The sequence below is a fragment of the Manacus candei genome, unplaced genomic scaffold (assembly GCF_025592945.1).
Source record: "Manacus candei isolate 608988 ecotype Guabito, Panama unplaced genomic scaffold, ASM2559294v1 h1tg000188l, whole genome shotgun sequence".
Lineage (NCBI taxonomy): Eukaryota > Metazoa > Chordata > Aves > Passeriformes > Pipridae > Manacus > Manacus candei.
The window spans coordinates 287,486-302,868 of record NW_026138236.1 but is presented as its reverse complement, the minus strand read 5'-3'; the positions used below and the strand labels follow the sequence as shown (position 1 = coordinate 302,868).

General features: G+C 42.7%; 1 protein-coding gene across 1 annotated transcript in view; it reads right to left on the bottom strand.

Annotated features, from left to right (window-relative positions):
• Positions 1-15,383, bottom strand: part of TSNARE1 (t-SNARE domain containing 1) — a gene marked incomplete at its 3' end in the record, with an annotated part of 298,862 nt that overhangs the window by 85,062 nt on the left and 198,417 nt on the right. The window contains exon 7 of the mRNA XM_051774128.1: positions 21-111. Coding sequence (XP_051630088.1) covers positions 21-111 — 91 coding nt within the window. The remainder of the gene's footprint in view (positions 1-20; positions 112-15,383) is intronic.

Sequence of the window (15,383 nt, the reverse complement as noted above, 5' to 3'; positions counted from 1 at the left end):
TCACCTGGATTGGCACATACCCTGGATGAGCCTCTGACAATCTCAGACAGCTGCTTGATGGCTTTGGTGCTGGTGGTGATGGTTTTATTAGTCTCCTGCTGGGTCGCATGCCTGCAGAAGGGAAGAGATGATGGGAATTGCAATTGAAATTAATTGCATAATGAGACACTTGGAGACATTTATCAACCTGCAGAGCAATTGAGACAACACAACACACAGCACATGGAGGCACAGGAGGGCTGCAAGAGTCCTGGGTCTTGACAGTGGAAGACAGAAGGAAATACTGGGAAGGAGCTGCCCAAAATATTCTTCCTGTGGTCAGCACAGAGGCAGTGGCTGTGGACCTCCAGGGTCAGTGGGGGTGATAAAGTGAAAATAGGGGGTGGACAGGTAAGGAGGCCATCACAGATGGTTGGTATTGCAAATAAAATTGCCAAAAGAAGGGTTTTATAGGAAAAAGAGACGGGACAGGGGAGTTACCTGATGGCTGGCCCAGGAAAATATCATACTCAGAAGAGATTTTTGAGTTTGAGCAGGACAAATTTACTTACAGCAATCATCTATATGATAATGGCAGAGTACTCCAGGAAAGCACTTTACCTGACTGCTTTACAGTACTGTAGCAGGCAGGCAGGGAGCCAAACCAGTCCACTTTCATGGTTGTCCCTCTCCTTTATACCCTCAATTCTGGCACCATTATTTCTTGTAAGCACGCACTGCTGGCCTTGCTCTTTGGGACCAAAAAAAAAAAAGGGGCAAGGGGCGTAAATTATTCCCAAAAGTACTTATTTGCTCAGTCCAGTAGTTCTCAAGCTTTGTTAAGATCAACAGGGCACTTTCAGCCTCTGAGCTTCCCTAGAAGCACTTCACATCTTTTTAGTTACAAAGGGGTGGTTTTCCATGAGGTTTCTTTCAAAAACTCAAGAAATACTTGAAAAAGACCCGGAGAAAATGGTGGGTTTTTTCTCCTTTAGAGGACATATAGGAGCCACAGCTGTACTGAAAAGACTCATTTGTCAGTGGTTTGGTTTGGTTTAGTTTGTTTTTTTTCAGGTTTGGTGGGATTTGAAGTGAATGGTAGTTCTTTGATTTAAAAAAATGTCAAGACTATCTGTGGCCCCTCTGTCCTTAAGACCCATGGTCTGTCCTGACTCTTCAGCTCCCTCCTGTTTCTCTGCCAGTACTGATGGACACCAGCTCTTTCAACACTTATGTCAACTCTTTCAGCACCTCCTTTGAGGAGCAAGGCCAGTCCCTAAAGTCTTTACCAAACACAACCCTGACTAAAATTACATTGAGACCTCTCTGTCTCAGTACAAAGTTTGGCAGGTTTTTTTCCCACTTCAGTGTTTTTCTGCAAACAGCTCAGTTGGGAAAGCTGTCTGGGATATTAGGATCATAGGATGGCCTGGGTTGGAAGGGACCTTAAAGATCATCTTGTTCCTATCCCCCACCATGGGCAGGGACACCTCCCACCAGCCCAGGTTGCTCAGAGCCCCATCCAACCTGGCCTTAAACACTTCCAGGGATGGAGCATTTCTCTGGGCAACCTGTTCTGAGGCATCACCACCCTCACAGTAAATAAAACTGGACTCCTTTGACACTGTACGGGAAAGAGAAATAATCCCATATGAAGACACAACTGGACCCAATGACTAGTTATTATCTCTGCTTAGTCAAATTAAGATACCATTTCTGTAATCATTTGTCAAAATGCATTTCATTTATTTATGATCCCAGGACTCACTGCACCAGATGAGCAACTACATCACTTTTAATTTGAGATGGAAGAGGTCATATCTAGCACAGACAGGTACTCCACACTGTCACTGCAGGAGAGGGAGCTGAGAACTGAATCCTGTCACATTGCTTACATTAAGGAGTGCACAGCCTGATCCCCAATATTTTCATCAAGTAAATCTTGCCACCAAGTACATGAATTCCATAGCCAGTAGATGATTCAAAAGTGAGATTTCCATACCTAATTCCTCTTAATGGAAGGCAAGATTCTGGAGCTGACATCCAGTCATTTTGATGACCTCGTTAAATTATCTTCCCAAAAAGAACTGAGGGATTTATACACCAGTAATTCCCCATCCCCAAAGTAAAATGGCTTGTTAGGCTCATGCATCTGATCCTTCCCAATCTCTAAAGTTAAATAAACTCTTATTAATTTGCACTCTAATGGAAATTTTATGTTAGCTCTCATGTAATAAATCCACACCGTGCACAAACTTTACTCAGCTGCAAAATAACTGGGAGCAGGGGTACAAAAAAATAAAGGTTCTGCCTTCCTCTCTTAATTCAAAAGGCACTTTAACCAACAAGCTGGTGCTTGATTTTGGCACTTCCCACTATGTTGTCAGCACAATTAACTTCTTAATCTTCAGCCTCAGAGATAAGCTCAGGAATGAGACAATGATTATATTCAATTTACATTAAATGCTATTAAAATCTTCATTAAAAAAACAAAACAAAACAAAACAAAACCAAAACAAACCTTGAAACTCCACTCCCTGCAGCATTTTATTTTCATTTGTAATGGTAACAAGATATGTTGTTATTGTTGTTATTATTAGTATTATTAGTATTATTATCTGTCTTTATATTCCTCTCCCTATGGAAGTGTGAAAGTTAATTAAAGGGTTGTCTTTGATGAATAAAATTTGCCTCTCAAAAGAGTTCTCCACACAACAGGAAGTTAATACTCAGTCTGTGGAGTCACCAAGTACCTAAAATATAAACGTTGTAAAAGATTCACCTGCCTGAAAACAAGCACTCTAACAGTAAAAACTGAAAGGGCGTCTCTTAGGAGGAGAAACAACTCTTGCTGAGCATTTCTGCATGCACAGAGATTGCAGAGACAATGCACTAAATAATACAGGAGAAGCCACAATGCTGCCCAAGAGGTGCCTGTGGTGGCTGTTTTCTGTACCAGAGGAGCACAGTCCACTGAATCCATAATCACTGAATCCATAATCACTGAATCCATAATCACTGAATCCATAATCCCCAGCTGCTCCCAGTTGGTTCCCTGAATGACCATATCTCTAATTTATTTATCCACTTTGAAGGGGAGCACTGCAAAGAGGCAGAGGCAGCGATGGCTGCTTCCCTTCCCCGCAGGGACAGAGGGAAGGAGCTCAACTACTGTTTGTGCTGCTTCTTTGAGACATTTGATGAATGGCCAAGTCAGCAAAAGATAATCAGACCCCAAATGCAACAGCAAAGACCAACAAGGGAAAGACTTCTCCCTGCCTCACTGTGCCTGCTGATCCTTACAATAATCCCAAAGAGCTTTGTTTTCTAGTTCCAGCAGGAAATGGCATTTCCACTCATAATACAAGATATAGCTTATTTTACTTTCATCTGATCCTGAATGGGAGAGCAATAATAAGTTTTTTGGGTACAATCAAAGGTTTCTTTACAGTACTGGTTTAAACATCATTAAATCCAACATCCCCTCTGGCACAGGGCATAGCAATGGGGTAGGTTTTTTGCATTTAAGAGCTGAGTGGTCAAGTAGGTTTGACTGGAGTTAAGCCAGGTAGCTCAGCATGATTCAACTTGTGTCTTTAACAGCTGCTGTAATGTTCACTGCAGTTTTGTTATCCAAAAAAGGTAAAAATTATAGTATGTGGAGCAGAGCACTGAGCTGCAAGATCTGTGGCTTAAGCAGATGTAGTTTGAATAGCTGCATTTACATTTATTCCATTGTTGTTGCAGACATAAATACATAAAGGTGCATCACACATGCATAAGGAAATTGTTCACACCACAAGACATCTCTTTCCTGTCCATCAGATGGATTTTAGGAAGGACTTGTGCCTGTGGGAACTGATGTCGGTGGGAACTGATAGGTCCCAGCAAACTTTAAATACATGTAAATATAACTCCATGCACTGGCCACAGGGACAGCCATGGAGTAGCAATGGGTACTTAGTCCCTGAGGATCCTACTCCCCTCTCTCCACCTACTCAAGGTGCTTAAATTTAGAGCAAAGACAATGGAGGTCCTTTGTGGTCTGTGGAGAGGGGCATCTCCAAAGATGATGCAGAGAAGTCCACACTTCAGTAGTAACCCACCATTTCTGGATGTCTCCTACACAGCCAGGATGGTCCTACAGCAGAATCAGAGAATCACAGAATATTCTGAGTTGGAAAGGACCCACAAGGATCATCCAAGTCCAGCTCCTGTCCCTGCACAGGACAACCCCAAGAATCACACCATGTGCTCGGAAGCATTGTCCAAATGTTTCCTGAGCTCTGTCAGGCTTGGGGCTGTGCCCACTGCCCAGAGAGGCCTGTTCCAGTGTCCAACCATCCTCTCGGTGAAGAATCTCTTCCTAATATCCAACCTAAACCACCCTGAAACATCTTCATGCCATTCCCTTGAGTCCTGTCACTGGTCACCAGAGAGAAGAGATCAGTGCCTGCCCCTCCTCTTCCCCTCGTGAGGAAGCTGTAGACAGCTGTGAGGTCTCATCTCAGAGCTAAGGATATTTCCAGAAATGGATGATCCAGGCTGATGTGTTCAACAGTTGTATTAACAAACACTTATTTAAAGGCTGGAAACTTTTGCTGCATTAGATTACTGTCCTTTACTGCCCACAGACAGCCCCAAACCTCATTCTCGAGGACTCCCAGGCTCTGCTTCTGCATGATGAACTCAGTGGGCATTTCTCAACCCTAAGTATTTATTGCAGATGTAAACAAAGCAGAAAAATGAGCTGGAAGGAAGGTCTATTTTATAAAATCACAGAATGGTTTGGGTTGAAAGCAACCTCAAAGACCACCCAGTTCCAACCCCATGCCATGGGCAGGGATGCCACCCACTAGATCAGGTTCCTCAGGGCCCCATCCAACCTGGCCTAAGTTGTTTTACTAAGTTTCATCAAGCCCTAAAGTCCATTTACTATGTTGTTTCAGTCACCAAAGCAAGAAAGGTTCAATCTACTTGTTCAGGCTCCAAAATGACTCTCACAGCCTTCCCCCCCACCCTTTCTACTTAGAGACCTAACTGTGCATGTTGAGGAATAGTTTACAACAGGGTAAAATAAGAGCTCTAATTCTGATCTGTCAGCAAACCCCTTTGCATAGGTGTAAATCATCCAGCAGAGTAAAAGTCAGGAGAAAAACGGGCTGCTACTTCCAGGCTTCAAGCCCCACAATATTCTAAAATAAAAGCATCATGGATTTCCAATTTGCCTGTCACTTGAAAGTATTAGGAGAGGTGGTGCTATTTTTCTTACAGGAGCTTAGGGGATGGCCTGTGGTTGTGTGGGAAAAGAAGAGGAGGTATTTCAAATCCACCTGACAGTGGTGAAATACCATCTCTGGAGAGGAACGTGGCTATAGGTTTGCAGTTGTGTTCTTTGGTGGTTCTGCATTAAAACAGAAGATTTTTTGTCAGATAGCACGTCTCACAAATTTCATCCCAGAAATGCAAACCTTAGCAAAACTTTTCATGGTTTTTTCAATACCTGTCAGGCACCTGCTTTATCATTGCTGCTTAAAATTAAATAATAATAAATAAAGAAGCAGTTATTACTGAGATAAGGAGAATTCTTGCTCCCCTGCAGAATTTGACCAGCTGCAGGCAGATGGTTACTCATTAACTTGCTACCAGAAATTCAGGTTTGCGTTTTTCAACTAAATTATCTCCAGAACAGTCTGTAAGAAGCCTCTCTTAACCCCTCACCACCTACAGATCAGTTCAGTATCACCCCAGACTCATCTGTCAAGTCATTGCTGACAGCTCAGCCCTCAAGAAGGACCCCATGGGAAGCAGTTTCACAACTTCCCTGCCATTAGTCACCTCTCAAGTTAGTTTTCCTCCTCCCACCCATACTATTCCCAAGTCAGTTTTAATTTTACAAGTTTCACTTTATTTCCTAATGAAAGAGCCCCTTGGATCCTTTGTAAAAGCCTTGCAAGCGCTGAGCTATATTCACCTCCCTCTCTCTCATTATCCATAAGCCTCTTAGCTTAGGAGAGACAGAAATTAATTTAATTTGCCATAATTTCATTATGATGAACCCTGGTGCCTACTGATCGTGATAGTGATTTTTTTTCCTCCTCCAGGTGCTGATTTATTTCCTTTTAACTGTTTATTTCTATTTAAACTGTTTATTTCTTTTTAACTACTCTTGCAACTTCTCTCGTGCAGAAGGAAGTCATCTCCCTGCACCACATTCCTGCAAAAAGCAAACAGATCCCTCCCTTCCCATGCCCAGGACCTCGGTTGCCCTCCCTGAGCTCTTAATATTCACCAGAGTTTCCGGTATTGCCCCGATAATCCTTTTAGTGCCCGAAGATAAATGACATCAAACCGTGACTACTCTGATTGCTTTGCCTGTGCTTTCTAATTCTGTCGTGCCTTTCACATTCCTGCATTAAGGGGTGGACCAGGGCTTAACATCTGTCAGGGAAAGGCCGCTGGGATGTTTTCCTGCAGCAATTCTCAGCCTGAGGTTCCTGCAGCAATAATAGAAAGCAAGTTAGAGACGTACAACCTCCACACTGTTGTTAGCACGCCTTTCTTCCAGTAATTTACTGCAGTTCCTTGCAGTTCCTTGGATTGGAGCTGTCTTTCCAGGTTTTTCAGAGTTGGAACTAGATGATCTTTAGGACCCCTTGCAACCCAAACCATTCTAGGATTTTATGATTAAGTGATCAAGCCCAGCTAAAGATTGTTGCATTTAGGACTCTGAAGCAGGAGTTAACAGAGCCAGTCAACTTGAAGGGAGAACTGGGGGAACTACACACTCCGAGTCCTGCATGTACTTCAGAAACACAGAAAAAAAAATATACACTGTAAAAGTGTGTTAAAAAACAGTGGAAGGTGTCCCTGCCCATGTCAGGGGGGTTGGAACCAGATGATCTTTAAGGCCCCTTCCAACCCAAACAATTCTATGATTCTGTGATGGAACTGTCCCTCTTCCCTGGGAACTGCAGAGACGTGGATGTTGCCTTAGTTTTACCCTCAAATCTATTTATGTGTGGACTCCAATATATGCAAACCCCCTCTTATAACTTCCCTGTTACAAAACACAGGCTGGAAGGAACAGACACAAAATGCAATAAAATATCAAATCTCAAGAACTTCATCCAGATAAAAATGCTGACTGACACATCTGCCTAAGTAAGTTCTCTCATAATTTATACTCCTGTAGAGATTTGCTCAGATATTTCAGAGCAGAATCAGAAACACTGCTTTGAGGGAATAGAAATGTGTAAGAAAGTGTCCTACACACACACACACACACACACACATGTATGTAGGAAAGACAGGGACAAATGGACAGGAGATAAATGGTAGTGCAGATTAATTTAGCCTATTATCCCTCCCACACTCACTCTCTTGGTTTTAGCATTTAACATGCATTCAATACTCGATCTGGCACTGTGAAAAGCAAAGATGAAGGGCACTTTACTGAGGGGAATGAATGATCGATTGCTTCAGCCCTCCTTGAGAAACTACCATGAAACTCTCATTAATAAAGGAGCCAGCACTTGGTGGATGAAAAGTTTTGGTGAATAGAGATGTAGAAATTTTTTTTTTTAGGCTTTATTCTGATTTTAAAAGTTGCTTCTGCTGGTTCACCTTTTCTTGCCACCAGATTTTTTTCAGTGGCAAGAGCGAGCAGAGCAAACATCTGCAAAAAGGGAACAAATCACACCAATTTCTGAGGTGTAGGCATTTCCATTCCAGAAAATACATGTTTCACTAAAAAGAAAAAAAAAAAAAAAGCCAACATTGCTTAAACCCAGGCAATTTTAATTGAAAAATGAATCCATTTCACTCAAACGACTGTGAAGTGTTTTGTTATTTTGTGAAATGAGCAAGAAATCAAAGGCAAACAAACAGCTCGAGACACTTTTCAGTTTGCTGGGGTTATTTGTGTATTTCTAGTTAGGGGCATTAAAGCACAAATGCTCCTGTGTGGATGCTTAAATTAAGCAATGTGCCTAAACCCAGTTCCTCGATCAGGATTTAAGTGAGAAGGAAAAGGCATTAGCAGCAATTGTAGCACTGAAATTGTCAGGGTGTAGCAAACAGGCTGTCTCATACAGCAATGAAAAATGCCCACTCTTGGACTAACAAGAAATCTAAAAGGAAAGGCAATGACCAAGCAATTCTTTTACAGTCTAAAGAGCAAAACCAGGTGGTTTATCATCTCTGAGAAACTCAGCTTCAGGAATCGGCAGACAAACATCCAGGGCACTGCAGCACTGCACAGATATGATGGCCTCATGTCAAGCCAGGGCAGGAATCAGGTGCTGTGGGTTTCAGAAGGAAGCAGGTCAGCAAAGGAAGCAGTTAATGAAGTTACACTGACCGCCCATTCCACTCCAGATGAAAAATTAAGGAGATGTCACCACAAAGCTCACGGACCAGCCTGGAGGAAGGTTTGATACACACTGGTTTCCTTAATGGGAAATATGAAGAAACTATTTTAAATGAGCAGCACCAAGGGACACCAGGTTTGCTAGAAATCCACCTTTTAGGCACTGTAAAAAGCCTTCATAAACCTCCACATGGAAGTTAATAGATGTTGCACTGTAGATATCAATTACTGAAGCTGTCTGGGCAATGCAAGTGGACTGGCACCTACAGCAGATGTTGAAGATGATGCAAACTCCTCTAACAGTGAAGTAACAGGCAGAGGAACCCAATATTCAGCAAACTCCTGATCTATTTGATTTGCTTCAGTACTATCACTGGCAGAGGTAGTGGAATAGCCTTTGGCTTCCAAGCCAGATGTGTGTGGATCCTACAACTTGGGTTTCTCTTGACATCCCTTTCTTCTCCATCTGAAAACTCCATTCAGATGGGACACGATGATTTTGGTTTTATTCAGCTGGGATTTAAATGCATATTCACAGACAAGTCTATTTAAAACATGGCTGATCCCTAGAGTCCAGATCCAATGAGACCATATCCTTCTAAATAGATAAACATCTTTTGGACCTCACTATATGTAGACCTTTCTGTCCACAAAGAATGTGATCTTAATATGCTTTTTTTATGTATTCAAATGTGCTCATGTTCCCAAACCAGCCCCTATAACACACATCCCACTGTCCCACATCTCATCTCATCTCCCTGGGCTCAATCACCACTCTCACATGTCCTAAAGTGAATGAATTAATTTCCCCTCCCTACCATTTCCACACCCCCAACAATACACACTTCACCAAAACCAAACGTCAGCCACAAGTTCTCCAATTCTTCGAACAAACAAAACCAAAAACCTCCAAAACAACTTCACACCAAGAGTTTGCTCCTGTACCTCTATACCAGTCTCCCTGAACTCCTCAAATCCTGTGCCATGTGCTCTGGGATGACCCTGCTTGAGCAGGGAAGTTGGACCAGATGAGCCACTGTGGTCCCCTCCAACTGACCCATTCTGTGATTCTGCGATTCTGCATCCCCAAAACATGTCCCAGCCACATCCCCTGAGCTGGGACATGACCTCCTGCCCCACTACATCTCCATGCACTTATGAAGTGTGGCCACACACACCCTTCATCCATCCAACTCCATTAACTGAGACCAAGATAACAGAACTTATCACTCTGGTTCCCTGATCACATTTTATTCCCTGATATGGGATGTCCAAACCACCTCCTCACCCATCTAAAATTCATCCCAGGTTTCCACCCACTACCATGTCCTGAGCCAGAACTGTGGCTCTCAGCCTGCCTGGTCCAATAATACTGAGACCAGACTGGGAAGCTGCAAATTGCTACTGCTTCAGACAAAAAAAAAGTGACCTTCATGACTCCTCCTGAAGGTGACAACTTCCACTGCTGCTGAGAATGACACCTGACTGTTCCACCTATGATGGGCTGGGGACCTCTGCTCTAACCAGTGTGACCAGCTCCATGACCTCCACGGCAAGAGCAAACTTCAAGTGCCACACAATTTGTTTTTTCTCTCTGTGCTCCACCTCTTCCTCTGCTAGAAGGCACTTTGGAGAACAGTGGGATGCAGATAGGGAAGTCAGCTGGAGGAAAGAGAGCTTTTAAAGTACAAAGTGAAGCCCAAAAGTTGATGTTGGTACCAGTGGTGGTGCTTTCTGAACACACTCCCTTAAGGAACTTGTGCCAAGATCGATATTTTCTGATTTTTTTTTTTTTTTAAAGCAAAAAACAGGAGAACAGAAAAACGTGAAAGTAGTATAAGGCAGAAACCAGCTTTAAAATATGTTTACTTGAGAGGATTTTTTGCTGTGGCTTTATTTGTTTTCATATTGCACTCTGTTCTCAAAAAGCATGGAGCTGACTAAAAGGAATTGTGCTGGGAAGAGAAATGGATCTCAGCAGCCTACTTACTACCTATTGCTCTATCCCATATACTTCATATGCCTCTTTAAATCTGACACCTCTGCAACTTTCTGAACATAAGGGCAAGCTGTGAAGTACAAGGGAAATTAATATATTTATCCTGCACAGAGTGCAACACACTCAAAATATAGAGTTCTTGATCTCTAAATACTTTTCTATCTCCTTCACTGTCTTTTCCACTTACATTTCACTCTACCTTGCATTGCTTTTCTAGCAACACTTTAATTTGGCAGGCAGACAGATGTACCTGTCTCTTTTTAGCAATTTTTAAGTTTCCGAAACAGAGGCAAAATCTTAAAAGAAACGCTACTGGTGAGACTCCTCTGCTCATCAGCCCCACATTTCATTAATTTAAAGATCCTTCAGACTCTCAGGTGACAATAATACATAATTCCCAATGTCCCAGAAGTCGCTCTTCCCTACCACCCCCCAGCTGACAGCAGCCCATAAAGCAGCCCAGCAGTTGGATTACAAAAACACAGGGCACTTTATTGGCCCATAAAACACCCATAAGAGCAGCCATGTGAATGAAGACCCCATTTTGTGGGGCAATAAATATTGCACCAGCACCCAAAAGGCACTGCTATTCCAGGAATTGTGCAAATCACCCTCTGTGGTCCATGACAAAATGTCTCAGGCCGTGGCCAGAAGGACCTGAACCTCCACAGGGAGAACAACAATTAAAATGCGCCACCGGTCGTCCAAAAAATTAGACTTCGAAGAGATACTGCCCTAATAAGAAAGGGGTACAAACACATAATAAAAGGATAAACAAACAGAATAAAAGACCTGAGGAAGTCCATTATAAATCAACAGGCTCTGAGCTTTGTTTCAGGCAAGGCAAGACTCTCTGCTGGCAGAAGGCAGTGGATGAAGCACATAATGAACTCAGATAGAGCAACTCTCTGTTTACAGGGAGGGCCAAGGGAAATTTCCAAACGTTCCAATCCATTCAAATGTGAAAACTGTAAGCCCTGTTATCAGAAACCTCTGCTGCTGATAGCAAATTTGTTCTCCAAGGGGAAAATGGATTCAGCTTAAGAACCACTGTTCAGGGGCCAATGCAGGTACTTGAAAGAAAATTACCTGATGAAAGATCAATAATGTTTCTCCTCTCCCTGAATCGAGGTGTCTGTGCAGAATAAAAAATTCCAGGGACTGATTCTCTCCCACCTTGCTAAGCCATTGTAAATGTAACTAAGCAAGGATATTACATATTTAGGATCATGTGAAAATCACATTCCATTTGTGCAGGCACCCAAAAGGGAAAGAAAATATTGAAAGCCACACTCAGTGCATCACAAAAGCAGACAGAGCAGCACAAACATGTTTCCTTGAAGTCTTAGAGCTTAAAAACAGGCTTTCCTACAAAATGGTAAATATGCTAAGTTTATGCAACAGCTGCCAAAAAGTTGTGCACATGGATCCAGCTGACAGGTTCCTTAAATGAATCCAGCAGCAATATCCATTAAAGGCCCAGTGCACCACAGGAGAGATGTTACTGAGGCATGTGACTGACCTTTCCTTTTAAAATAAAAGGATTTTACATCAAAACAGGGTCAGGCTGAAATGCAAGAAGCTAAGGAGAGTAATCCTAAATATATATATATTGGTTTTTTCTTTTCTTTCTCAAACAGACAGAAGAGTTTGTTCAGGTGAAAATGGACTTCTGGAGCACAATGAAAATCTGGAGAACTTCAGACACATGAGACCTTGGGTAAACGGTGATGGCTTAGCTATTATGGAGCAGAAAGAGATTTTTCCCTCCCACTTGTTTGTCAGCTCACTCAAATCTATCAGTTGGTTTGTGTAGTGCTAGAAGTAGGAGGCAAATGTCAACTCCAAACTGCTGGACTGCTTTTCAGGGATCTGTATTCACAATGCCACTGCTGTCTAAATAAAACCCATTGAAACTAAAAGTTGAGGATAATCCATTAGATGTGGGTTCCTGCCCTTGGGTCACAACAACCCCATGAAGTGTTACATACCTGGGACAAAGTGGCTGGAAAAGGACCTGGGGGTGCAAAACATGAGCCAGTGTGTGCCCAGGTGGGCAAGAAGGCCAAAGGCACCTGGGCTGTATCTGCAATAATGTGGGCAGCAGGACCAGTGCAGGGATTGTCCCTCTGGGCTGGGGAACCAGTGAGACCACACCTCAAATCCTGGGTTCATTTTTGGGTCCCTCACGACAAGAAAGACATTGAAGGGCCAGAGCGTGTCCAGAGAAGGGCAACAGAGCTGATGAGTTGAGGGAACCAAGGGTGCTCAGCCTGGAGAAAAGGAGGCTCGGGGAGCACCTTTTCACTCTCTACAACTCCCTGAAAGGAGGGTGTAGCCAGGTGGGTGTTGGTCTCTTCTTGTAAGTAACAAGTGACAGGAGCAGAGGAAATGGTCTCAAGTTGCACCAGGGCAGGTTTAGGTTGGATATTGGGAAAAAATTCTTCACTGAAAAATATGACAAGCATCAAAAGAGTGTGCCCAGGGCAGTGGAGTCACCATCCCTGGAGGGATTTAAAAGACATGTAGATGTGGCATTTGGGGATGTGGTTGAGTGGTGGACCTGGCAATGTTGGGTTAATAATTGGACCAGATGATCTTAGAGGTCTTTTCTAACCTTAATGATTCTATGATTCTAAATAATTTTACTATTCTGTGATTAGAAAACAGACTCTCCCTTCCCGAGAAAGAAACATCTCCTGTCCTTGCACTTTTAATTCTGGACTGGCTATAAGACTGTACTGCCCTTCATTAAGTCCCTTGGCTTTTGGGGACTGAACACCTCTGATATACCGGATTTTGGGTCATTTTGACGTTATCCCAAATGGACTTTATTACTATCCTTAACTCTTTAACTGAGAGCTAATCAGCCAGATTTCCCAAACTAGTTCTTGGGTCTATTTTCAGGTCTCTTCCCAATTGTACAAAACCCAAATGCCAGATGAGATCCAGGTTCATAACTCCCAGTGCATGTGACATCCAAGCCATCAATCTAATCACCTACAATCCAGGACTTTATCACCCTGTAGGTACCAAAACACAGAGTGTGGCCCTCTATTTACTTAAAGGTCTGTAGGAATTTAGTGTCTGTTCCTTCCATGGTTTAGAAATACCTGTTGAAAGGAGACAGGCAGACTTCCTGCTCTTGAAGCTCTCTTACTTTCCAGGTTGATGGGTTCCTGCATAGAGAATCCCACAAAACAGTTCTGCTGCTGCCCACAAGTTGTACCATGTCCTCTGGCTGGAGCATCCACCTGGATCCATTCCCCTTATCCCAAAATTGTTGGGAAGATGTGAAGATAAGCCAGCTGAAGGCATGAAGTCAGCAAGGGTAAGTTCTAAGACATTAATGAACTCCAAAGCCTTCCTTAACTGAGGTCTAGTGTCACACGAGGCTCTCAGAAGCCTGCTCAGAGTTGGCCTTGATCTTGAGCGAGGGCTTGGACCAGATGACATCAGAAAACCATTCCAAACAACACCATTTGTGATGTGTTGAGCCCTGATCAGATCACTGGAATGATGTTTTTCCCCGAAGTTATCACCCTTTTCCTAACCACTTCATTCCAAGGGTAACTGAGGGTTATCTCTGGTCAAAAGACAGAGTTTACCAAAAAGTTTGGAAAGCCCTGAAGCAATCATGCAATTTAAATAAAATTAAATATATAATTAAAATAAATAAATAAATAAATAAATCTTTGCTTCCTAATTATCTACTTTCCTGTATTAATCATTAAAAACAAAAATAAAAAAATCTGTCATTTCTTGATGCAACATGAAAGAGAACTGATGGTATTTTTAGCTGCATTGACAAACAGAAATATCCTGTCCATACATTCCATCCCATTAGACTAACATTTAGCTGGGTACTTTGTGGTTGTAGGCTCCTCTAAACAACTTGACCAGACAATGGGATCAGGCTTTGTTAGCCCAAGTCTTTCTGCCCATCTCCCAGCACTAAAGGCAGCCTCTGGTGGGCCCAAAACCAGCTGCAGCCATTCACAACCCTGCCTGTTCACTGTCACAGTCTCAGCTTCACCTCAGCCTATTACACCCTTGGTGAGATGTGATTTTCTGCTGTAGATGTGCCTCATAATCTCGTCACCCAGACGGGTCCTTGTCACGTGCTTCCCACCCAGCTGCAGACAGGGTGCAGGATGATTCTGGGTCTCCTCTTCCTCTTCCCTCCAGCTACGAGGACACTTTTCCTTTGGAGAGGGCACTTTGCCAACAGCTCAAAGGAGCCTCATGCAACCAGTGTCATCATCCCTTGGGTGGATGTGCCTCTCTGACACAACATCTCTGTCACACTGGCAGGATCTTGGTTTTAGTTCTAAAACACTTTCCTTACCAAACAGACTTATAGAAAAGGACCCTTCTACTATCTTGTATAGGAGATAAAAAAAATTCTATCGGTGCAAGATCTCATCTGCTCTAAAAATATTGCCTAAAAGGAACTTGCTGAATCAGCTGTATTCATTTGATTACTCCATACCAATCTCTTACATTAATATATTAATTTAATGCCACTTTGGAAGTGAAGTGTGCCTTATTATTTTTATTATTTTGGAGTTTGGAAGATGTCAGAGATAACTAACAAAGAAAGGTCTTTGGGACTGTATCCCTGAGAACAGAAAATAAAACCAGCAATCTACAGCAGCAGCTTTTGAACAATGACATGAAATCAACTTTTCAAATGCTTGGATGTGCAGCAGGGAACCTGATGGGGGAGTAGGGACTTTTTTCCTAAGGGAGAGAAAAATACTGGGGAAATATTTCTCTTTCCTTCTCTGCCTCCCTTCCCTGGAGAGCTGCCTTTTAACACTCTCAGTGTTGGGGTTGTAGCTCCCCAAATGCAAAGAGGATGACAAACAGCAGGTGAAATTATTTGAAAAAGAAAAAAGATCAATTAATCTAGAAGTTGAACCACCTTCTTTTTCTCATAGATCAAAATAAAATCAATATTTAAAACAGACAATCCAGTAATTTACCAACTCCCCTGTTAACATGAAAGGCAGAATGTCTTCAGCTCCCCTT